Source organism: Hyperoodon ampullatus (assembly GCF_949752795.1).
Source record: "Hyperoodon ampullatus genome assembly, chromosome: 3".
Taxonomy (NCBI): domain Eukaryota; kingdom Metazoa; phylum Chordata; class Mammalia; order Artiodactyla; family Ziphiidae; genus Hyperoodon; species Hyperoodon ampullatus.
Genome location: NC_136916.1, coordinates 126,920,987 through 126,947,891, shown reverse-complemented (window position 1 = coordinate 126,947,891; position 26,905 = coordinate 126,920,987). Strand labels below are relative to the sequence as shown.

Genomic DNA, 26,905 nt, shown 5'->3' with positions numbered 1-26,905 from the left:
CTGAGTTCTCGCCGCCAGCCCCAGTCCTCTCCCTGCGCTCTGACCGAAGCCCGAGCCTCAGCTTCCAGCGCCGCCCGCCCCGGCGGGCGAGCAGACAAGCCTCTCGGGCTGGTGAGTGCCGCTCGGCACCGATCCTCTGTGCGGGAATCTCTCCGCTTTGCCCTACCCAGGTATGTGGGGAGTTTCTTGCCTTTTGGGAGGTCTGGGGTCTTCTGCCAGCGTTCAGTAGGTGTTCTGTAGGAGTTGTTCCACGTGTAGCTGTATTTCTGGTGTATCCGTGAGGAGGAAGGTGATCTCCGCGTCTTACTCTTCCGCCATCTTACCCGGAAGTCTGTATATCTTCTTTAGAGAAATGTCTATTTATGTCTTCTGCCGATTTTTGGACTGGGTTGTTTGTTTGTTTGTTATTGAGCCGCATGAGCTACTTGTAAATTTTGGAGATTAATCCTGTGTCGGTTGCTTCATTTGCAAATATCTTCTCCCATTTTGAGGGTTGTCCTTTCGTTTTGTTTATGATTTCCTTTGCTGTGCAAAAGCTTTTAAGTTACATTAGGTCCCGTTTGTCTATTTTTCTTTTTATTTCCATTTCCCTAGGAGGTGGGTCAAAAAGGATCGTGCTGTTATTTATGTCGTAGAGCATTCTGCCTATGTTTTCCTCTAAGAGATTGATAGTTTCTGGCCTTCCATTTAGGTCTTTAATCCATTTTGAGCTTATTTTTGTGTATGGTGTTAAGGAGTGTCCTAATCTCATACATTTACATGTAGCTGTCCAGTTTCCCCAGCACCACTTATTGAAGAGGCTGTCTTTTCTCCACTGTACATTCCTGCCTCCTTTATCAAAGATAAGGTGACCATATGTGCATGGGTTTATCTCTGAGCTTTCAATCCTGTTTCATTTATCTATATTTCTGTTTTTGTGCCACTACCGTACTGTCTTGATTACTGTAGCTTTGTAGTATAGTATGAAGTCAGGGAGCCTGATTCCTCCAGCTCCGTTTTTCGCTCTCAGGATTGCTTTGGCTATTCGGGGTCTTTTGTGTTTCCATACAAATCATGAAATTTTTTGTTCTAGTTCTGTGAAAAATGCCAGTGGTAGTTTGATATGGATTGTATTGAATCTGTAGATTGCTTTGGGGAGTAGACTCATTTTTACAATGTTGATTCTTTCAATCCAAGAACATGGTATATCTCTCCATCTATTTGTATCATCTTTAATTTCTTTCATCAGTGTCTTATAATTTTCTGCATACAGGTCTTTTGTCTCCTTAGGTAGGTTTATTCCTAGATATTTTATTCTTTTTGTTGCAATGGTAAATGGGAGTGTTTTCTTAATTTCATTTTCAGATTTTTCATCATTAGTGTATAGGAATGCCAGAGATTTCTGTGCATTAATTTTGTATCCTGCTACTTTACCAAATTCATTGATTAGCTCTAGTAGTCTTCTGGTAGCATCTTTAAGATTCTTTATGTATAGTATCATGCCACCTGCAAACAGTGACAGCTTTACTTCTGCTTTTCCGATTTGGATTCCTTTTATTTCCCTTTCTTCTCTGATTGCTGTGGCTAAAACTTCCAAAACTAAGTTGAATAAGAGTGGTGAGAGTGGGCAACCTTGTCTTGTTCCTGATCTTAGTGGAAATGGTTTCAGTTTTTCACCATTGAGGACGATGTTGGCTGTGGGTTTGTCATATGTGGCCTTTATTATGTTGAGGAAAGTTCCATCTATTCCTACTTTCTGCAGGGTTTTTATCATAAATGGGTGTTGAATTTGTCGAAAGCTTTCTCTGCATCTCTTGAGATGATCATATGGTTTTTCTCCTTCAATTTGTTAATATGGTGTATTTCACGATTGATTTGCGTATATTTAAGAATCCTTGTGTTCCTGGAATAAACCCCACTTGATCATGGTGTATGATCCTTTTAATGTTCTGTTGGATTCTGTTTGCTACTATTTTGTTGAGGATGTTTGCATCTATGTTCATCAGTGATATTGGCCTGTAGATTTTGTTCTTTGTGACATCTTTGTCTGGTTTTGGTATCAGGGTGATGGTGGCATGTAGAATGAGTTTGGGAGTGTTCCTCTCTCTGCTATATTTTGAAAGAGTTTGAGAAGGATAGGTGTTAGCTCTTCTCTAAATGTTTGATAGAATTCGCCTGTGAAGCCATCTGGTCCTGGGCTTTCGTTTGTTGGAAGGGTTTTTTTTTTTTTTTTTTTTGGCGATATGCGGCCTCTCATCACTGTGGCCTCTCCCGTTGTGGAGCACAGGCTCCGGACGCGCAGGCTCAGCGGTCATGGCTCACAGGCTCAGCCACTCCGCGGCATGTGGGATCCTCCCGGACTAGGGCACGAACCCATGTCCCCTGCATCTGCAGGCGGACTCTCAACCACTGCACCACCAGGGAAGCCCTTTGTTGGAAGATTTTTAATCACAGTTTCAATTTCAGTGCTTGTGATTGGTCTGTTCATATTTTCTATTTCTTCCTGATTCAATCTTGGCAGGTTCTGCATTTCTAAGAATTTGTCCATTTCTTCCAGGTTGTCCATTTTATTGGCATAGAGTTTCTTGTAGTAATCTCTCATGATCTTTTGTATTTCTGCAGTGTCAGTTGTTACTTCTCCTTTTTCATTTCTAATCCTATTGATCTGAGTCTTCTCCCTTTTTTTCTTGATGAGTCTGGCTAATGGTTTATCAATTTTGTTTATCTTCTCAAAGAACTAGCTTTTAGTTTTATTGATCTTTGCTATCATTTCCTTCATTTCTTTTTCATTTATTTCTGATCTGATCTTCATGATTTTTTTCCTTCTGCTAACTTTGGGGTTTTTTTGTTCTTCTTTGTCTAATTGCTTTAGGTGCAAGGTTAGGTTGTTTATTCGAGAGGTTTCCTGTTTCTTAAGGTAGGATTGTATTGCTATAAACTTCCCTCTTAGAACTGCTTTTGCTGCATCCCATAGGTTTTGGGTCGTCTTGTCTCCACTGTCATTTGTTTCTAGGTATTTTTTAATTTCCTCTTTGATTTCTTCATTGATCACTTCGTTATTAAGTAGTGTATTGTTTAGCCTCCGTGTGTTTGTATTTTTTACAGAGCTATTCCTGTAATTGATATCTAGTCTCATAGCATTGTGGTCAGAAAAAATACTTATTAAAATTTCAATTTTCTTAAATTTACCAAGGCTTGATTTGTGACCCAAGATATGATCTATCCTGGAGAATGTTTCATGAGCACTTGAGAAAAATGTGTATTCTGTTGTTTCTGTATGGATTGTCCTATAACTATCAATCAAGTTTATTTAGTCTATTGTGTCATTTAAAGCTTGTGTTTCCTTATTTATTTTCTGTCTGGTTGATCTGTCCATTTGTGTAAGTGGTGTGTTAAAGTCCCCCCTATTATTGTGTTACTGCCGATTTCCCCTTTTATGTCTATTAGCTTTTGCCTTAAGTATTGAGGTGTTCCTATGTTGGGTGCATAAGTATTTATAATTGTTATATCTTCTTCTTGGACTGATCCCTTGATCATTATGTAGTGTCCTTCCTTGTCTCTTGTAATAGTCTTTATTTTAAAGTCTGTGTTATCTGATATGAGTATTGCTACTCTAGCTTTCTTTTGATTTCCATCTGCATGGAATATCATTTTCCATCCCTCACTTTCAGCTCTTTGTGTCCTTAGGTCTGAAGTGGGTCTCTTGTAGACAGCATTTATATGGGTCTTGTTTTTGTACCCGTTCAGCCAGTCTGTGTCTTTTGGTTGGAGCATTTAATCCACTTACCTTTAAGGTAATTATCAATACGTATATTCCTATTACCATTTTCTTAATTGTTTTGGGTTTTTTTTTTTTTTGTAGGTTTTTTCCTTTTCCTGTGTTTCCTGCCTAGAGAAGTTCCTTTAGCATTAGTTGTAAAGCTGGTTTTGTGGTGCTGAATTCTGTTAGCTTTTGCTTGTCTGTAAAGGTTTTAATTTCTCCATCAAATCTGAATGAGATCCTTGCTGGGTAGAGTAATCTTGGTTTTTCTCCTTCATCAATTTAAATATGTCCTGCCACTCCCTTCTGGCTTGCAGAGTTTCTGCTGAAAGATCAGCTGTTAACCTTATGGGGATTCCCTTGTGTGTTATTTGTTGTTTTTCCCTTGCTGATTTTAATATGTTTTCTTTGTATTTAATTTTTGATAGTTTGATTAATATGTGTCTTTGCGTGTTTCTCCTTGGATTTATGCTGTATGGGACTCTCTGTGCTTCCTCGACTTGATTGACTATTTTCTTTCCAATGTTAGGGAAATTTTCAACTATAATCTCTTCAAATATTTCTCAGGCCCTTTCCCTTTCTCTTCTTCTTCTGGGATGCATATATGTATATATATATTTTTTGTGGTATGCGGGCCTCTCACTCTTGTGGCCTCTCCCGTTGTGTAACACAGGCTCCAGATGCGCAGGCTCAGCTGCCATGGCTCACAGGCCCAGCTGCTCCACGGCATGTGGGATCCTCCCAGACCGGGGCATGAACCCGTGTCCCCTGCATCGGTATGCGGACTCTCAACCACTGCGCCACCACCAAAGCCCGAATGCATATAATTTGAATGTTGGTGTGTTTAATGTTGTCCCAGAGGTCTTTGAGACTGTCCTCATTTCTTTTCATTCTTTATTCTTTATTCTGCTCCTTGGCAGTTATTTCCATCATTCTGTCTACCAGCTCACTTATCTGTTCTTCTGCCTCAGTTATTCGATTCCGTCTAGTTTATTTTTCATTTCATATGCATATCAGATAAGACAGACTTTAATATAAAGACTATTACAAGAGACAAGAAGGACACTACATAATGATCAAAGGATCAGTCCAAGAAGAAGATATAACAATTATAAATACTTATGCACCCAACATAGGAACACCTCAATACTTAAGACAAATGCTAATAGCCATAAAAGGGGAAATGGACAGTAACACAATAATAGGGGGGACTTTAACACACCACTTACACAAATGGACAGATAAAGCAGACAGAAAATAAATAAGGAAACACAATCTTTAAATGACACAATAGACTAAATAAACTTGATTGATAGTTATAGGACATTCCACCAAAAGTGGCAGAATACACATACTTCTCAAGTGCTCACAGAACATTCTCTAGGATAGATCACATCTTGGGTCACAAATCAAGCCTTGCTAAATTTAAGAAAACAAATCATATCAGGCATCTTTTCCGACCACAACGCTATGAGATTAGAAATCAATTACAGGAAAATAAAAACTGTAAAAAATACAAACACATGGAGGCTAAACAGTTCACAACTAAATAACCAGGAAATCACTGACAAAATCAAAGAGGAAATTAAAAAATTCCTAGAAACAATGACAATGAAAACACGACAACCCAAAACCTATGGGATGCAGCAAAAGCAGTTCTAAGAGGGAAGTTTATAACAATAAAATCCTACCTCAAGAAACAAGAAAAATCTCAAATAAACAACCTAACATTACACCTAACGCAACTGGAGAAAGAAGAACAAACAAAACACAAAGTTAGTAGAAGGAAAGAAATCATAAAAAGCAGAGCAGAAATAAATGAAATAGAAACAAAGAAAACAATAGCAAAGATCAATACAACCAATAGCTGGTTCTCTGAGCAGATAAACAAAATTGAAAAACCTTTAGCCAGACTCATTAAGAAAAAAAGGGAGAGGACTTAAGTCAATAAAATTAGAAATGAAAAAGGAGAATTTACAACTGACACCACAGAAATACAAAGGATCATAAGTGACTACTACAAGCAATTATATGCCAGTAAAATGGACAACCTGGAAGAAATGGACAAATTCTTAGAAAAGTACAAACTTCCACGACTGAACCAGGAAGAAATAGAAAATTAAAAAAAATAATAATCACAAGTAATCAAATTGAAACTGTGATAAAAAATCTTCCAGCAAACAGAAGTCCAGGACCAGATGGCTTCACAGGTGAATTCTATCAACCATTTAGAGAAGAGCTGACACCTATCCTTCTCAAGCTCTTCCAAAAAATTACAGGGGGAGGAACACTCACAAACTTGTTCTACAAGACCACCATCACCATGATGCCAAAACCAGACAAATATATTACAAAGAATGAAAATTACAGCCCAATATAACTGATGAACATACACACACAAATTCTCAACAAAATACTATCAAACCAAATCCAACAACACATTAAAAGGATCATACCCCATGATCAAGTGGAATTTATCCCAAGGTTGCAAGGATTCTTCAATATATGCAAGTCAATCAATGTGATAAACCATATTAACAAATTGAAGCATAAAAACAATAAGATCATCTCAATAGATGCAGAAAAAGCTTTTGACAAATTTCAGGATACATTTATGATAAAAACTCTCCAAAAAGTGGGCAAAGAGCAAACCTACCTCAACATAATAAAAGCCATTATGACAAATGCACAGCAAACATTCTCAATGGTGAAAAACTGAAAGCATGTCCTCTAAGATCAGGAAGAAGACAAGGGTGTCACCTCTCGCCACTATTATTCAGTATAGTTTTGGAAGTCTTAGGCATGGCAGTCAGAGAAGAAAAAGAAATAAAAGGAATACAAATTGGAAAAGAAGAAGTAAAACTGTCACTATTTGCAGATGACATGATACTATACATAGAGAATCCCAAAGATGCTACCAGAAAACTACTAAAACCAATCAGTGAATTTGGTAAGGTTGCAGGATATGAAATTAATGCACAAAAATCTCTTTCATTCCTATACTAACAATGAAAGATCAGAAAGAGAAATTAAGGAAACAGCACGATTTACCATTGCAACAAAAAGAATAAAATATCTAGGAATAAACCTACCTAGAGGAGGCAAAAGACCTGTATGGAGAAAACTATAAGATACTGATGAAAGAAATCAAAGATGACACAAACAGATGGAGAAATATACCATGTTCTTGTATTGGACGAATCAATATTGTGAAAATTACTCTACTACCCAAAGCAATATATAGATTCAGTGCAACCCCTATCAAATTACCAGTGGCATTTTTCAGAGAACTATAACAAAAAATTTCACAATTTGTATGGAGACACAAAAGACCCCGAATAGCCAAAGCAGTCTTGAGAAAGAAAAATAAAGCTTGAGGAATCAGGCTCCCTGACTTCATACTATACTACAAAGCTACAGTAATCAAGATAGTATGACATTGGCACAAAAACAGAAATATAGATCAATGGTACAGGATAGAAAGCCCAGAGATAAACCCACGCATATATGGTCACCTTATTTTTGATAAAGAAGGCAAGAATATACAATGGAGAAAAGACAGCCTCTTCAATAAGTGGTGCTGAGAAAGCTAGACAGCTACATGTAAAAGAATGAAATTATAACACTCCCTAATACCATACACAAAAATAAGCTCAAAATGGATTAAAGACCTAAATATAAGTCCAGACACTATAAAACTCTTAGAGGAAAACATAGGCAGAATGCTCTATGACATAAATCACAGCAAGATCCTTTTTGACCCACCTCCTAGAGGAATGGAAATAAAAACAAAAATAAACAAATGGGACCTAATGAAACTTAAAAGCTTTTGCACAGCAAAGGAAACCATAAATGAGACGAAAAGACAACCCTCAGAATGGGACATCTTCTGCCCATTTTTGGATTGGGCTGTTTGTTTTTTTGATATTGAGCTGCATGAGCTGCTTATAAATTTTGGAGTTTAATCCTTTGTCAGTTGCTTCGTTTGAAAATACTTTCTCCCATTCTGAGGGTTGAGTACTCAGAAGACTTTTGCCTCATTCTTCTGAGGGAACACTCATGCACTGTTGGTGGGAATGTAACTTGATACAGCCACTATGGAAAACAGTATGGAGGTTCCTTAAGAATCTAAAAATAGAAGTACCATATGACCCAGCATTCCCACTCCTGGGAATATACCCAGAGAAAACCATAATTCAAAAAGACACATGCACCCCAGTATTCATAGCAGCACTATTTACAATAGCCAGGACATGCAAGCTACCTAAATGTCTATTGGCAGAGGAATGGATAAAGAAGATGTGGTGCATATATACAATGGTCTATTACTGAGCCATAAGAAGAAACCAAATTATGTCATTTGTAGAGATGTGGATGGACCTAGAGAGTGTCATACAGAGTGAAGTAAGTCAGAAAGAGAAAAACAAATATATATTAACTCATATATGTGGAATCTAGAAATATGGTATAGATGATCTTATTTGCAAAGCAGAAATAGAGAACAGATGAATGGATACCAAGGGGGAAATAGGGGTGGTGGAGGAATTGGTAGATTAGCATTGACATATATACACTATTGATACTATGTATAAAATAGACAACTAATGAGAACATACTGTATAGCACAGGGAACTCTAGTTAGTGTACTGTGGTGACCTAAATGGGAAGGAAGTCCAAAAAAAAGGGAATATATGTATATGTATAGCTGATTCATTTTGCTGTACAGTAGAAACTAACACAAAATTATAAAGCAACTATACGCCAATAAAAATTAATTAAAAAACAAAACAAAAACAAAGATGTCAGCAGGGCTGCTCCCTTATGAAGCCTCTAGGGGAGAATCTGTCTACTTGTCTTTTCTATCTTCTAGAGACTAACTGTATTCAGCTTGTGTCTCCTCACTTCATTTTCAAAACCAGCAGTGTTACATCTTATCTGTCTTTCACATGACCTTCTCTCCTGTATCAAATCTCCTTCTCCCTCCACTTAGAAAGAAAGATATATGTGATAATATTTAGGACCCACTCAGGTTATCTGGAATAATCTTCCCATCTCAAAATTCTTAATTTAATCACATCTGTTAAGTCTCTTTTGCCATATAAGATAACATTCACAGGTTCTAGGGATTAAGATGTAATCATTTCTGGAGACCTGCTACATATGCCAAGCATCCTAAGAGCAAGATTGGAAATAAGAGGGAAAGAGGAGACACTGGAGTGTTCTGTGAAATTTCATTTTTAATAATTTACAAGTGTTCAGTCAAGAAGAAACAAACATGAAGCCAAACCAAATATACAAAATAAAATTTCATTGTTATTTTTAGGTGTTTTAAATGTTTATCTACGTTTGAAAGGGCAGACAACGATAGAGAATCCACTGTGGTCCTCAAGTGGGAATAAAGGACAACGATGGAATGAGGCACATGTTAATATATATCCAATTACTTCATTTCAGGTAAGAAAAGAACAATCATGTCTGCAGATATATTTTTGCACTTGAACATAATGTTAAAGGCAGATCTTGACCAAAATTAGAATGAGTATGCAAAAATTCTGACATGAGCATCACAAAAATCACATGATTAAGTTTCCCTTTAGTTCTAACAGTTGTTTTATAAAGAGAAAATGTCCTTTTCTTTTATTAATTAACATCTACCAAGTAATATATTTGAATAATTGTCTATCCGAATTCAAGTGATTTGCCTCGAGAAAATGTAATTTGTTTCTACAAAATCATATGTGTGTATTTTTTTCCTTGAAGACAAACAACATAGATTCTTATAATAAAGGAAGCTGGATAATCAATTCTCAATTAATCTGTTTGAATTTTACCTGATGGAATTTTGTATACTTTAGCAAAATGTGTCTCTTTGAGGTAATGTCATTTTAGTAATTTATTACTTTGATTATCAAAGTTAGAGAACTTTAAACAAGTTACTTTTATTTGTTTTTATATAGAAAAGAAGAAAGGCTTAGATAGGATTAAGAGAATTAGCTGCAAATATATAATAAAAATTTTAATGATTATAGCAATGGTCATCATGGCTAGAAAAATTTTTTCATAAACTATTTTAGTGGAGAAAATAATGTAGTTTTAGTGATTTTAGTAACTTTATATATGTATTTTATATACTCTGGATGAGTATGTTTTTCTACTGGGTATTTCTTAATTGCATTTCATGGCATTTAGTAAGGGTATAGAAATTCAGAGAGCTTCAATTATGCCAATTTTCAATTGGTGGAATGCTCTCTTCTTGTAACTTAATCTATAAAATTCTAATGACTGATTTAGAAATTACACTTCTAAAACTAACCAGGATGATAAAAATGCATTCAGTTTTTCACTCTGGTAAAGAAAAATGGAGTAAGTCCTAGCTGATTATCTACAAACACATAAAAGCAACTCAATTCATAGATCCTAGTAATTATTTTGCTTCTATGAAGAATAAAATAGTTGAATAAAAAAACAATAAAATAAGTTGAATAGAGAATAAAAAAAAATAAGAAGAGAGAATTAAAAAGTTGAATCTAAAGCAACATATCATTAAACCAAATCAAACTGGGAAGACAGAACTCCAAAGCATTACTGATAAAAGTAACCTTAATATAAAAATGTACATACCTCTATAGGCATCAAAGAACCTTTCTTTCTAAAAAAAAGATGTTCTTCTAGACATATTTTTGCTTCCTATGTCACTGCCTTACCAACACAAAATTATTAAATCAGATACATATAAAGTATTTAAGGGACTAGTTATATTGTTTCCTTCAGGATAGTCCTTTATTGCCATAGACATCAATTTAGTAAATATTTACTGAGTACCTTCAAGACAATCATTTATTGTCACAGACAACAGTACCATAAATACTTATTGAGCTACTACTGTGTGCCAGGCACATTGCTAGACATGAAGATTTCATAGTGATTGTTTACCTCAGATTGGTGGAAATACACATCTAAACACATACATCACATACTTTAATAATTGCAGTAAGAGAAATATACACAAGTTTCTATGAGCACACCTAGTCAACAAGAAAAGTATAGAGGAGAGTCAAGAGAAGCCTGTTATATGGGGTGAAACCTGAAGAGAGGGATTGCAAAGTAGAAAAAGTTCTAATATTAATATTGCAGCAGAGTTCAGAGTAAACCAAGACATGGAGGTCATACATCACAGGATTTGTCAGAGAAACAGAGAGACATTTATCTGGAATTTGGTACACAAAAATAAATCAAAGACTGATGTGAGATGAGGTTAAGGAACCTCAAGAGCATAGACACTGGAGAGTTATGGAAAGATTTTACGCAGGGGATGACATGGTGCATCACTTAGGTTGTTGTATGGAAGATGATTCAAGGAGATAAAATCGGGCCAGCAAACCAGTTAGAACACTGTCATAAAATCCACATAAAGGATATTGAAAGGACAAACTAGGGAAGTGATATAAAGAAAAGAGGATGGTTTTAAGATATACTTAGGTATAAAAACTAGCAGAACATTTTTATGTTGGGAATTTGGGAAGTAGCCATGAATGACCAAGAAGCTTCTATCTGGGGTGTCTTGAGTAATGTCTGTTACTTTATCCATTACCTTAAATAACAAAAAGAGGAAAAGAGACAAACTTCAGGGATGATTATGGTTACTTCTATTTTGGACATGTTAATATAAAATGCCTGTGGAATATCCTCTTAAAGATGTGCAGAAGGTTATTGCATATGTTTTTCTGAAGCTTTGGGGACAAACATTTTTGTAGGTCATTAGGCTGTATGTGCTGCCTAAAACTCTGGGAGTGGTTGATATTTCCAAGGAAAAGTGTACATATGTGAACAGTGATTAAAGACAGTGGAACCACACAGGACACTAACCAATCATTAACATGAACTGTGGAAGAGGAGCTTGATCCTAAGTAGTATTTTTTAGAGTTATAAGGAAGGAGATCCAGGAAAGTTTGGTGCTTGCAGAATTTAAAGACTGTGATTCTCAAATTGGAAAGGAGATCAAGTCCAATAGACTGGTCATTACAGAGAGTGCCCACTCTTAAGAAATTTGCATAAGGTATTAAGGAAATCGGGAAAACCACCATCTTATCTAAAATTATTTCACTATTCACAATTTATAGAATAACCTACTATCTTCACATTCACTAATCATTTCTTTTGCAATGTCTAATGTGCTTTCAGTCCTACTCAGTGTATTTTTCATCTCAGCCATTATACTTTCCATCTCTGTAAGTTCAATTTGAGTCTTTTTTAAAAATACATTTCATGTCTTAAGTTAATGTTTTGAACCTATTAAATCCAATTATAATAACTGTCTAATGTCATTGTCTGCTAACGATATCATCTGTGCCAGTTCTTGGTTGGTTTTGATTAATGGATGTTTTCTCATCTTTACAAGTCATTATTTTCCTGCTGCTTTACATGTCTGGTAGTCTGACTGGGTGTCAGACGTTGTAAATTTTACCTTCATAGTTGCTGGGTACTTTTGTGTTTCTTTATTCTTGAGCTTATTTGTGATGCAGTTTAGCTACTTGGAAACAGCTTGATAATTTCTGTTCCTGTTTTTAAGATTTGTTACATGAGACTAGAACAGTGTTTGATATCAGACTGATTATTTCTCAATACTGAGGCAAAAGTCTTCTGAGTACTCTACACAAATTCCTCATGAATTATGAGGTTTCCCAAGTTCTGGTTAGCTGGGCACTGTTACATTAAATGCATCCCCCTGGGTCTTTCCCAGGTCTTAGGTAGTTTACTCACATTCAAGGCCTGATCAGGACTCTGCTGAATACTTGAGGGGTACCCTCTGCAGATGTCTCTTTCTCTGCAATTCTTTCTTGGCTGGTATTCTACCCTACATACTCTAGCTGCCTTGGATTCCTTGGACTCTCAGCTCTATCTCCTCAACCCACATTTTCTACCAGGCTCTACCTTTGTTCTGCTTTCACCATAGTCTATAAATTCTGTATAGGGCAGTCATAAGGCAAACCTTGTTTGATTTCTATCACTCAGGGTTCACTGTTCTTCATTACCTGATGTCTAGTGTCCTGAATACCATTCTTTCATATACTTTGTCCGGTTATTTGGTTGTTTCATTTGGGAAGATAAATCTGGTTTCTGTTACTCTATCCTGGCTGGAAGACAATCAAAAACTGAAGGTTTTGAATCAATGAATTTCTAAACTATTGAAATACCAATGGGAAATGAAGATAAATAAAACCATATTTTTATATTGGATCTCTAGGTTCTTATTTCTCTGAGATATTTCTAGGTCTATTGGCTAAGGACTTTCATTTCATAAATCTTGATTGTTCAAGGAAATGCAACTGCACCATCCTACCCCATTTTTTAAATTTAATTTTGTTTTCAAGTTTCTTGTTGTTTTCAACTTTTTCCAGACAAAGTATTTTTTTCCTCAAAAGTCATTTATAAACTATCAAGCTTTTAAAGAATCTTGCTTTGGTATGTGATGCCTACCAGAAAAGCATGGCAAAGAAAAGTATGGAATATATTACTGTACAGATTAAGTTGTGAGAAGTTTTAACATTATTCAAATGTAGATTTGTGGCATCCTAGGATGTCTTTAATTCAAGTGGAAAGGTTATCTCTTACCTCTCGGAATTTTAAATGAAATAAAAGTGATTTTGAGACTCTGTTACATTGACACGTTTTATGTTTTGTTTGGAGTTGTATGCCTTCAAATTAGTTTGATCCATAAACCCTTTGAAAAAACAACCACTTGCAAAGTTCTTTGTCTAAGTGTGTCCAATTAGTTTGCTTAGCTGAAAATCAAATTATTGTGTAGTACTTTTTCAGGCAAATAGAAGTTTTCTCCAACTGAAATTTCTTTTGGGGCTCTTTTTCTAGAATTAATTTAGCATGATCAGTGCTTGTGAGGAAAATATATTTAGCTGGATTCAGAAGGATTAGGGAAGAAGTTTCCAAAAAAGTAAAATTAATATAGTGTTAGTTTTAGAATGTCACTTTTATTTTATATCCTACACCATGGAAAATATTTAATTATTGTTTTAAATGCTTTACTTCTTTCACAGTACATTCCAAACGTTTTGTGAGGGAAAAGTATAGAGACATTATAATACTGTTTTTACATTTTCTTAGGCATAGGTGAAAAGAATTCTGGAGATCTTCTTGTATCCTCATTTAGAGACTTGAAAGTATGTTTTGAGACAATTTATCTTAAATCACACAAATCCTTAACATTAAATAAGGATTGGAAAATAGATTATAATGCTCTCATTACATCATGCTGCCTTTATATATTTCTATGAATAATAATAATACAGAAAATATCATCCTCCTTAGTAGACATTACATGCTCATATAGATACATATCTGACATTCTAAGCCAAATTCTGGAGCAATTATAGACATGAAGATGGCTCCTGAAGTAACTATTGAAAACATTTTCTAATTGCAATTCACAATGAGATCTAGTTCTTTCTGTTTTTGCCAACAATCAAAATCTCATGTTATTATTTCAGATTAGAAGCTTTAACAACCAACTGACATTTATCCAGCAAGTTGGACTGGCAGAGTCTTGTGAATTTAAACTCATTGTTAATATTTATATAGTGTCTCCAGAGAAAAAGCTTAGGCTACTCACCTGGTTTATTACATTACCTCTCTTCAAATCTCTTCTGTACTGGTTAACGATAGTTCTGCTCTTTGCAGGTAAGCGGGGGAAAAAAAAAAAAAAAGGATAGTTTAATTATTTGCTGAACCAGTAATAAAATAAAGGTAAAATTATTAATGTTAATAGCTATTTTCAAATTTATCCACATCCTAAGGTTTTTCCAAGTGATGTACACTGTCAGTTTTCAAACTGCGTTCCAAGGCTTTGGCTTTGCCTTAGCAGTAATGATCAGAAGCGATATCTCTCGTCAGAAAGAAAACATTTGCAGAGGCACCATTAATGTTGAAGTCATCATCAGAAGTGCGTTGTAGTCTTTGACTCCCCATTTACTTTTACTCATTAGTGCTACATGTAGCTCTTCCTCCCGTTCTGAGAAATTATATTTGAACATAAGCTTTTACAGCATCATCTGTATCTCCCTATATGTTGACATCTATATCTACATGCTTTAAAGCATTATAAATAAATGTAAGAAACTGTCAATCGATGAATTGAAATAATTTTGTGTAGTGTAATTCTAATACAGAAAGTCACATACATTTTTTAAACTCCCACTTGCATTTACCCACCAGAAATTAATTTTCTGATCATGCAGTATTTCTTGCATATTAAGTTTGCTGAATTGCAGGCACACACTGTGAAAACGTTACAATTTTAAACTTGTTTCAGTTAAGGGAAACCATTTTAAGTAAGATCAGTGTGATTATGTGTGAAGAACAGGTTTTGCACAATTTGAACCCTCTTTTTAGGAGACCTAAAAGTCAACATTTTCTCCCCGAGAATCTAGATGCCATTAATTCCGTCTTCAAGGCAATTAAGCCAAATGCATTTCAGAAGTATTGAAGAGGAAAAGAACATAGTCTTATCCTTGTAATGTAATAGTAGTCAGAATCATGATGGTACTTCATTAAAATATGACATATTTAATCTATTAAACTAGAGAGCATTTTTTCTCTGAGTGAATGTAATTCAGACTTTTTTCATTGCATACAGATCACATCTTCCAAGTTGAGATACATCATATTATAATGGACTGTTATAGTTTCTCATCTTTGTATTTGAGAAAAAAGATGTTTGTCACCAAGGATTTATTTTTAAAAGCACTTGAAAGTTTGGCCAAGGTACATTATTTAAATTTAATACCTATGCATTTTATTTCTGTTACCTATCTCATAGTCAAAAACAATATAAGGAGAAAATATCCCTCTAGGTCTTCATCTCGAAGCCATTTATAAGTCTATTAGAATCTATAAAATCGTGTTATAATACTTCTAGTTGGAGTTCAGAGCATAAACAGAACAATGCAATAAATATTTCTTTGTGAGAGTCAAGTGAGTTTAAAAACAATCTATACTTCCCAATAACAAAGCTGCTATGGAAATTAAAAGGAAACAAGCCAACAACTACACAGTACCTTTTTCTTTCTTCATGTTCAAATAGGACCCTGAGGAAGACTATGGTATTTCTCTAGCCTATTGGATTGGATTTCTTATCATCACAAGATTTCAAATATATATTAAAAGTACCAGTTATATAACTGTATCAAGAGTTCGATTGTAAAAAGTTATTTTTATCATCCCAGTGATAACTACTACTAATTCTCGGATTTATTTCCACACAATAACTAAAACACTGCTACACTTGGAAAGTAATCAAATTGCTTTATTCAGTGACAAACTGTATTATCTATAGTTGTGCAGATAAATGTAAATAATAGATTTACAAATCAGTCAGCTTTTATTACTATAACACTTCATCAGGATCACTGAGGGATGAAGTATTCATATAAAGGAATGTTCTAGATAGAGGCAGCCCTCTGTACATATGACAATTCAACTTTCATTGATTTGTATTTCTGCTGTTCAGCCAACTACACATTTGTGGTCAACATGTTGCCAGTAGGCAGGCAGCACACATATTAAATTCTATCAGTCAATCTACTCTCTGATGTTTACCACCAAAGTCTCCCCAACTCCCTCTCAATCTGACCACAAAAGAAGGATGGCAGCATCCTTCACAACCTCGCTGCTTCAAGACTTTTATTTTTAGCACAAGCCTAGGTTCAACCTTGGGTTTTTGATCAAGCTGCACAGCGAGGCAGAAAGAAGGAAAGAAAAAGAAAATTAATGGGAAAAGTAGGAGTGTTTAATACTTTAAAGTCAGTAACAGAAGTTTTGAAATCCTTTGAGCAATGGCAAGATCATTCCAGGGAAAGAAGCTTTGAAAAGTTCAGGAATGATTTTGATGATTTAGACATTTTAATTTTGATTTTTAAAATAATGCCATTATTTTATATTGACACTTGTCTCCAGGTAACAGCAACTTTTTAAGTGAAAATAATTGTGTACTTTAAATAAGAAAAACTGTGGATAATTTTATTATCTACTCTCCTCTACATACCTAAGATGGAAAAATCCATGTCTCTCAAGCGTGTTCCTCCAGCATCCTTCCTAATGCAAGGATTATCACTTCAGCTTCATCTGTTTAGATTTCAAGTGTGAGCAGGTGCAGAACATTCTAACCTACCTGTATTAGCCTTTTCACCAACGTCTCACTTCCCACACAAATCATACTGGAATACAATCCTCTTATCTTTGCCATGGCCACATTACAAACCCTGAATTCTGTTCTACAAGCAGTGTTTACTCCCTTTCTCTTTCTACTCCACCTCTTAAAATTAAAACTCTTGGTGCTTGAGGAGGTTTCCTCTTAAACTTGACTGGGAGGGAGAAATCTACATTTTCTTTCATTCAGTCCTTTAAAAGAACTGCTAAAAGAAAAATTTGTGATGACAGCCCTCCACTTTCATTCAGTAAAGTATTAGTCTTGGGGGCGAAGTGGAAAATATTTGATTTTGTGGAATCAGACTCTTATAGCATGAATCTTTGAGTTCTGACTTTCTCCAAGATAACATTCCATTCATGTTGTTATCTTCAGGAGAGAAGACTCAGCATCACATAACTGAAACTAAGAAGGGGGTGGGAATACTATTGATTTACTCTTAACATTGATTCTCTACCAGGTAAGCAGCACATGTCAAAAAAAGGGAAAAAAGAACCCAAATACTTAAAAACCCATGGTTAGGAAAAAGGCAATGCCTTCTCACAGATAGACTGCTGATAGGGGCAATTTATAATGACCCTAAAGAACCATATAATAATTGTGTATAATAATCATATGAAATTCAGCCTTGTTCATCTCAGCCTTGTTCAGAATAACTGAAAATAATTTTAATGTCTAACAATAACAATACATGCTGGTTAAATAAATTTTGTTGCATCCATAACATGGACTATTCTGCAGCCATTAAAATGACTTCTCCTTTTCCAAATTTAGTGCTCTTGAATTTTTATACCATTCATTTGTTTTTTTTAATCTTCTCTCTTGCAATTTAAAAAGTCTTCTGAGGGCTGTGTAGCTACTACCCAGATACCTTCCAAAACACCACCCTAAGTCAAATGCAAGTTATCATTTCCAGGCAGCCAAATTAATGCTTCATTCCTGATTCTATCTGAGGATGGAGAATTCATATACTGCCAATTTAGTTCTAAATATTTTAACTCTGGTTTGCCATTTTATTTTGGCTTCAGTGACAAGACAAATTGGATACCTTTCAAAGAAATGATTTTGGACACTCTTTATTAACATACTTATCTCAACATAGGTAAGCAGGAAACCCTCTCTACACAAATTAAATATAATAATAATATAATAATAAAAACTTCCCAAATCTTTTTCTCTTATCAAATTTTTTCCTATCATGCAAATTATTCTTATTCTTATAGACCATATTTAAGTGGAGGAAAGGACTCAATACAAAAGCTGGTAACTAATGGCCCTACTCTACTACTTAGATATTTCGATTGATAAAATTATGATAGCATATCAGAGAACAATGTTAGCCTTCACAAAAGTAGTGTAAGTTCTCTTAAATTCATCACAAATTTGCCTTTAAGGAGTCATATTAAGATACTTGGAAAAACAAAAATTTTGTCATTGATAAAAACAGACTTTTACTCCAATTTGTTGCAATGAAATAAGGCTAGAAATTGTATTAAAATGCACACATTAGTTTGATGTTGAAAACAGTTACTAGGCTAATTTTTCTTCGGAAAAAACAAAGTAGGTATTTCGTTTTGGTATGTAGAAAATTTTCTGGGAATATAATCACTACATGCATAGGTTATTTTTTAGTATCAAAAGATTTAAAAGGTTTTACTGGAAGCAAGGAGTAATTGTGAGATAAGACAAAATTTTAGAAGACTCTTATTTCTATAAAAATGAAATAAAAATTTGCTAATTGGGGCTTCCCTGGTGGCGCAGTGGTTGCAAATCTGCCTCCTAATGCAGGGGACAGGGGTTCGAGCCCTGGTCTGGGAGGATCCCACATGCCGTGGAGCAGCTAGGCCCATGAGCCACAATTACTGAGCCTGAACATCTGGAGCCTGTACTCTGCAACAAGAGAGGCCACGATAGTGAGAGGCCCGCTCACCGCGATGAAGGGTGACCCCCGCTTGCCACAACTAGAGAAAGCCCTCACACAGAAACGAAGACCCAACGCAGCAAAAATAAATAAATTAATTAATAAACTCCTACCCCCAACATCTTCTTTAAAAAAAGAAAAACAACTTGCTGATTGTCCTTATATTGACCTTGTATCTAGAATTTAGTAATAAATGGAGACTGATTTCATTCATCCATTCTTTCAACACTAATGTCTTACCTCAGTGCCAACCACTGTTCTAGATACTGGAAATTCAAAGGTCTGCTGCTAAACACTCAACATAAGTAAACCCATAAATATCTTCAAGGGTTTAGAAACAAAGCATATGGGGAATATGATGAATTTATTCACTGTATTTGCAAGAGATCAAACAGTTTTACAGAGATGGTAAACCCTTGCTCTGTGCTTCATTAAACATAATACTGACGCAGTGAACCCGGAACTCATTAATCCATAAAATATTTCTAGAAAACCGGTGTTATGGGATATGTTTAGAAAACATTGGAGGGAATCTATTTCAGAGAAATATTTCAGAGAAAAACTTTTCTTTACCTCTGAAAACAAAAAGTGATACGATTTGTAATAGTAGCTGCTTTTATTCTGTTATTCAATTAAGTTTAGTTTTGTTTTAAAATTGACACAGAGCTTGTAATATGGAAAACTATGCTATACAATGAATATCTTACTGGTTTTGTTGAGAAAGTTTATGTTTTTTGCAAGTAAGAATTCTGAAGACCATCAATAATAAATGATGCCAGGATTGTTGTCAATTTTAGGTTTGGCTCCTCGATTTCTCAATAAAAATTCATCTGTAAATCAAAGCCCTACATTTAGGTTTGTTTTATTCATATTTGTAGCTCATTTTTGAAGGTATTCGAGGTCCTGGCATAGAAGGTGACATTGCCATTGATGATGTATCAATTGCAGAAGGAGAATGTGCAAAACAAGATTTAACGACTAAGAGTAAGTGTCTCTTCTTGGATCAGTTGGTGTGATGTTAAAGTAATGTAATGACAATTAAACTAATGTGGTCTAATTGTTAAAACTAGTTTACTTATAGTTTATTTAAAAATTTCCTATGCATGAGACCTTAAAATTTTAATTATATTTTAAAATCAAAGTATTAAATCCAATGGTAAGCATTTGAACTCAGTTATTTGACCTAAAATAAAAGTAATTTTGATTTAGGTCTATGTAAGGCAAGCACACTTTGGTTTTTAATTAAGATTTTTAAATATTCTTAATTTATATTATTAGTTTCAGAGGATTTTTTTCACTTTTATTAAAATATTTGGCTAATCTATATACTCAGCACACATTTATATAACCATGGCTGTTTTTATTCCTCCGAGTTTATGAATGTATTTTGTAGGTCTAACTTTTGCCAACCATTTTAATAGATTCAATATTGTGAAGAGCCTTAGTATATATATTAAGTAGTGGATCACCCTAATTCTTTTCTGGTATAATTAATCTCCTTATATCTGCATCACAATCTTGTTTAGTAATTTGATTTCACTTTTTATTCTGGTTTGAATATTATGGTATAATGATATCTTCAAATTGTATGTTTTTCACAAAAAATCCATTTTTAGTAAAAGAACTATAAATAAAAAATTATAAATAATGCAAAAAGCATCAGAATTATGTGTTGGGCTGTTTCTTAAAATCCTCATTGTATTATTCATGTGAAGGTGAGAAATCTAAAATTATACTTATGAAAAATTCCTTAGTTGAAGGATTTTCATAGGCCCACCTAAAATCTTTAATTTTGTGGTCATTTAAAGAGGTATCAATCAAACTAAATACATACAAATAACTCAATTATTTAGCACTTACAAAAAGAGCATGAAAATCTACTTTGTATAAGTCTAGAGCAAATCAGGGTCTTTGTTAATTGAGTATAGTTAGTGAGAAATTATATCAGTCTGGATGTTGAAAGTCAAATTTGTACAACTACCCAGTGATTGCTCATACAAACTGAATTGACTCCATTTTTAAACATTGTTAGGAGACAAAAACTAAGATTGTACATAACAATGAGCCATTTTGCTCATAGTTTTCACCTTCTTGTCATTACACTTAGCATTTCAAGTAACAATTTTAGTAAAAGTTTCTCCCTGTGTCTGGCTAACTTTTCTTTAGAAAACCAGCAGCTATATCCAAATGAAGTTGGTTTGTCAAATGCACAGAAAAGCAAGCATTCTTCTCAGAGGAAAAAGGGATTTCTTTTGAATTTCACAACATGAATCAGTGATAGTAACATACACTATATTAACTAAAGATAGTTACCACCTGATACAGAAATCTTACATTTTTATAATTAAATCAATGAAAATTAGTATAAATAGAATTGAACTTTCCAAATGAGGAAAGCAAAAGAACATAATTTACTCCCCAAAAAGGAGAAAGCAGAAATGTAGCCACAGTGAAATGACTATAAAAACCCATAGGCACTTTATTGTTATACTATAGAACATTTTCATAATCAGTTTTCTTCTCTTAAACTACTAAATCCAAGAAAAAGTGTGACTATTTCAAGTAAGATATATCTATACTTATTGGAGGTATTTTTATTTAGCCTCTGTAAATCAGAGGAAACAATTCTAATTGAACAAAAATATTTTCATTGGTATGAGAAAATACTCTGCTACATTTGTATCTCTTTAACTATAACTTATTAAGTTCATTTTGATGAATAGTGTTTGTGGAATATTAAATTAATATTAAATTCTGAGTACAAACCAGCTTGGAGGCCAAAGGCCTCTTCCTAAACTGCTCAGGCTTCCAACCCCTCTCTGGTAGTAAATGTAGTACTATGGCCACACTATCAAAAGCTGAGATTGTTTGTCTCTTATTTTCAATACCCAGCTCGCTCCTAGGTGAGAGCCATTTTGTAACTTAAGGCAGGTTAATGAATTATTGGGTTTGCCTATGTTAGTCCTCCTAGGTAAGCTATACATTCTAAGAGGTATCATCTGTACATGAATTTTACTCGAAATACCAGCTACAGTAGGAATCTCAAGGCAGATTGGTGAAAGAGATTTTTTAGTTAGAATGGACTTCATAGCACTTTAAAAAATTACACTAAGGAGAAAATTATTTACCCAATTTATAGATAATAGAATGATACTGATATGTATAATCCACTGTTTGCAGTAGTTAATTTCTCTACCCATAACAATCCCTACCTGGTTTTCATAAAGAGTAGTTTTTCTTTCAGTGGTCTTTAAGCTTTAAAAAAAGAAAAAATGAAGCTGACCTTTTAGATTTTTGAGAATTTTCTATGAGTTCATTCCTTTATGTGACTAGCAGAACTCTGAGGTTGAGCTCAGCCACAAACTCACATAAATATCTTCTGAACAGGTTTTTGTAGCATAGCATATCAATTTAAAATCTGAAAATATTTTAATTTTATCAAATGCCTCACCATATATTCAAGTTACTTTCCTTTTCACTTGTCTTGGAAGTGAAGCTGATAAATAAAAACAAACCAAAAAACAAGTATTTTCCAAAAATATCTTCCATATACTAAAATTGTTTTATTTGTTCACCGAAGTTGTATTGATAGCTACATGGAATACTTACTCTCCTTTTTAATGATTTCTTGGCATTTACTTCCCTTGTCTTTAGATTCTGTTGATGGTGCTGTTGGAATTTTAGTACATATATGGCTTTTTCCGGTTATCGTCCTCATCTCTATCTTAAGTCCTCGAAGGTGACCTTACCCTGGCAGAGGCTATAAAAGATTCACCAGGCACTGGCATGAAGAAAGAGTCTTTGTAAATGGACATTGAAAAAACAAACTACCAAAGATTCCTCCACTGACTACTGACTCAAAATAAAATAATAAAAACAAATTTTTTAAGCACTGGGGATAAAAAGACATCATGGAAATATAACTTATTCCGCACTACAAATAAAAGAAAATCTTGACCTGAGTAGAGAAGAGATCTTCAGGTGCTTTTGTGGCTAAAAAAGTTACAGCGTCATCTGGTCATCTGGTTGAACTCGGGAAAAAAAAAAAAAAAAGCTATAGAAATCCTTGTCAAAGCACAAAGTCATGGCTGGTTTTGTTTCAAATGAATAGTTTGCTTGTTACCATGGAAACCTAATGGCCTGCCAACAAAAACCTCACTGTAAACAGGGTACGTGAAGAGCTGGCATTTATTTTCCTTTTGAGAAGGTTTTGCATAGAGAATTAAATAAATGTAGGCCCTTTTACCTTTGGTTGTTACCATTCCTTGAAAATAACCCAAACTCAGAATTATTTGCAACATTCTTCTTCCTCCCCACCTTATCCCCATCCCACCTTTATTATTATTATTTGTTTTCCTCCCATGGCTAAGCTAGATAACTGTATGCTGTCTCTTTTTGCATGCACTACTATCCAGGATGGTAAACCTGGGCTTACATATTACACAGGCTTATCGGAGTTTGCTTGCGGCCACTTGAACACCCAAACTAAGTCATCTGTTCCAACGAAGAAACCAAACCATCATCTTTTATAAATTGCCATGGAAACCAAGTGCCTTCAATGAAACAAGCCTGAATAATTTTCAACTCAGAAGTTTGCACTGCTAAGAGTGGTTTGTGTAAAACTGTTTTATAAACAAACTACAGAGCCTAAATGTGCAAATTACAGGCAAGACAACAAAGCCGCTTCTGAAGAAGAAAGGACCGAAGCTGCTGCGTAAGCCCATGCAGACAAGATATTTGTTGTTTGACCTCCTAGACAGCCATGGCCTTTCGGCTTATTGTCCATTAGAAAATAACTTCCATTGAGACCAGACATGGGAGCAACACTTTTTTCTTCCAGGTTATTAAATGGGTCAACCAGAGCAAAAGGTTGTTAAGATAATACTTAGCGCAGAAGGTGGTAAAACAGGAGTGATTTTTTACTCTAACCTCCATTTGAAATGGAATTGGCCCTAGCTTTAGAGGGAACAAGAAAATGTTTGTGATTGCAGTACATACAAACTCTACAGTGGAACTGGGCCTGAAAAAATCTGGCTTTATTCTAGACACTGAGGGTAATATGCCTCTGCCCTTTAGTCAGACTCTGTGAAAATTGTGAAATATTATTTTATTATTTTACCAAGATTAAAAAACACTTTTACAAAAAAACAAAAACCTGTAAAAATGATTTTGAGCTACCTGAGGACAAATCATACCTTTAACCAGCCAGTTTTCCAATGCATTGTAAATTTCACTTAAACCTGTTGGTTATGAAAATTTGAAGATCTTTTTCCTTAAATTATCTCAGCTTTTAACTTCATTTAAAAAGACTTTTGTCTAAAGAAGAATATTATTATTATTATACGTTCTTTCAACACCCCAGGATTAAAAAAAAACTGATTATGCAAGTAATTGGGATATAAGTATTAAATTATAACATTTGCAAATATTAATATAAAAAGCACAACAAAATGTAGTGGAAAAATGACAAAGCTTGATTTTTTTTTAATTCTGTAGAAATGTTTGTGCAAATTCAGTAATCCAACTTAAAATATAATTTTACAGCTATGTTCAATAAAGCCTCTTTCCAGGTAAGGTATGAAAAGCAGTATGTGTGTTTGTTGAACGATGTTCACTTATCACCAAAATTAGACAAGTTATACAATTTACTGGTTATGTCTCCATGGGATAAATCTTCAGTGCTTCATATACCTTAATGTCTGCAGGAAGAAATGTTGATAGGAAATCTCTGATGCACTCTCCCTTATTTGTAATAGTTGTAAAAAAAAAGTCAAACTTTTGAAAGTAAAATATGAAACAAATATGAATTGGAATTTAATGTGTATTTTCATAGTTAAAGAGGGAACCAGTCTGAATATCCAGGTAATGGTAGAATTGAGCTAAGCCATGTTCTTTAAATTAAACAGAATAAATAAATGAATTTTATAACATATTTGAACAAATCAGGCATATTGAAAGAATTTCAAAATTATAGTCACCCATCTATTTTATCAAACCAAAGAGATTAAAGTAAAAATATTCAAGGCACTTAGCTTAATATTTACTAAATCTCCCTTCACCTTGACTTCCATTTTATGTGGCAACTAACCACGTCTCTCCACTATCCCGTATTAGCGGATCATATTTTGAAATTGATTTTCTGCATACTCATTTCTGGTAATATCAATGAAAATGTTCTAGATCAAAAGAGAGGCTTAACTCATTGCCGCCTTCTTTCCCTGATCTTTGAGTGAGGCTTTTGCAAAAAACAAACAAAATCTACATTCAGAATATTTGGATATACATGTATCCTTTCCAGGAAAATAATCAAGTCTTTTCTCCTAAGTAACCCTGCACAAAGAAACTGCTGTAAGCAAAAGATTCAGTTCTACTACTAAACATTCATAAAATACTAAAGTCTTTCCATAACCTTTCACACAGTAAGAATACGCAAGGCTTCAGAAGTTCATGAGAACCTGCTGGTACTTCAAAAAGTAATTTTGATTAAATGTTTGAGAAATTGCAGATGAGTGCCGAGAACAAAGGGGTAATCAGAACTGCAAAGCAATCAACTTTATTGATATGGTAATAAGTTAAAATTTATAACTTAAATGGGTTCTGGATCACTTATATAAACGAACAAACTTAGAATCAGTGTTTTTCACTCCAGAGCAAATGTTTAGTTGCTGTAATTGAAAGGCAATGGATAAAAATGCAAAAATTTTTTAAAGGTCAGCATATGTGAAATATAAATTAAGTATTCCCTTCTTTAATATTAGTTATAATAATGACAACTTTAAAGCGCTTACCTGTTTACCAGCTGCCTTCCTTTTCCTAATACTTTTTTGTATATGAGTTGAAATCTCCAATGTATTCCCCCTTTTCCTTTTTGATAACACATTTTAAGTGTAATTGATGGCAATATTTTGTTGTTGTTCTTTCGTAGGAAGGCATTAGGCAATGGAGCTTTTAATTTCCTGGGAGAAAGATTATGTCATGTAATCTCCTACTGCCAGTAGTTGATCCCAATTAATTAGAAGCATTACTTTTTTTCATCAGTTCAGAGATGATTGTTTCTCCACATTTTAACGTCTCTGCAATCAGGCTATTTTAACTATAATTAGCAGCATTTCTGTGTAGTTATATATAAAATAATAATGCATCCTAAAAGCATGGCATCTTAGGTACTGAAATTCACCAATGTTACCAGAAGTGTCAAATCATACCCAATGTTATTACTTTTCAGTAGTAATAATAGCCCCTTCGTATTTGTAGGATTATATTAAATACTCATTGAATACACATTATTTAAAAATAACATAACTTTTATTTTGTGCTTTTTAAAAATCTGAGTCTTCTCTTACATGCATTATATACATACCTAGCCCTGCTTTCTTTCTTTTTCTTTTTTTCCTGCTACCTATTTTTTAGTTCTATTATGAATTACAATATGCCATGTATCCCTGGATTAAAATGTTTTCTGGTTTTATGTGATTCATATCACTTAGTAGGTTAGAAGTTTGGCCTGCCATTAAATTTTCTTTAAGAGATTTGAAAAATGCATGGTGCATCACAATGTCATGTAATAGGCTACACTAATGGTACTTCATTTCACCTACATCACAGCATCAACTTTGGCATAGCAATGAATTGTGATAATTACAATAATGAGAATTACGAACCAGCTGGTCTGTTACATCATGTTACAAAAGGTAAAAAATAATGCCATTCTTTACTTTTATATTTTAAAATAATGACAAAATATGAATGACAGCTATACTAACTTTTCACCAAACATGCATTTTTATTTTAAAGACTTTATAATAAACTTATCTGTCAAAATGTGTAATTTGAAGAACAATTAATTTAGTCCTATGCTTAAGACTGTATGAAACTGGCTGTGGTGTTTTTCATGATCTATTTTTGTTTGTTTTGAAAGTTACTGATAGACTACATAACCTGAGTTTGATAGAATGCCTTCAAAGGATTCTATTGAATGCATGTTCTTTATCAAAAAACATTTTTTTAAATGTGCCTTTCAAAGATAAGA

The 26,905-nt window shown here is 34.1% G+C and overlaps 1 protein-coding gene across 2 annotated transcripts in view; it reads left to right on the top strand.

Moving 5' to 3' along the window:
• The window catches only part of MDGA2 (MAM domain containing glycosylphosphatidylinositol anchor 2), a gene marked incomplete at both ends in the record, with an annotated part of 734,576 nt that extends 711,957 nt beyond the window's left edge, over nucleotides 1-22,619 (top strand). For both annotated transcript variants that reach the window (XM_079699828.1, XM_079699829.1), the window contains 3 exons: nucleotides 9,063-9,193; nucleotides 19,755-19,860; nucleotides 22,531-22,619. In XM_079699828.1, coding sequence (XP_079555954.1) covers nucleotides 9,063-9,193; nucleotides 19,755-19,860; nucleotides 22,531-22,619 — 326 coding nt within the window. The remainder of the gene's footprint in view (nucleotides 1-9,062; nucleotides 9,194-19,754; nucleotides 19,861-22,530) is intronic.
• Between the last annotated feature and the right edge of the window lie 4,286 nt (nucleotides 22,620-26,905).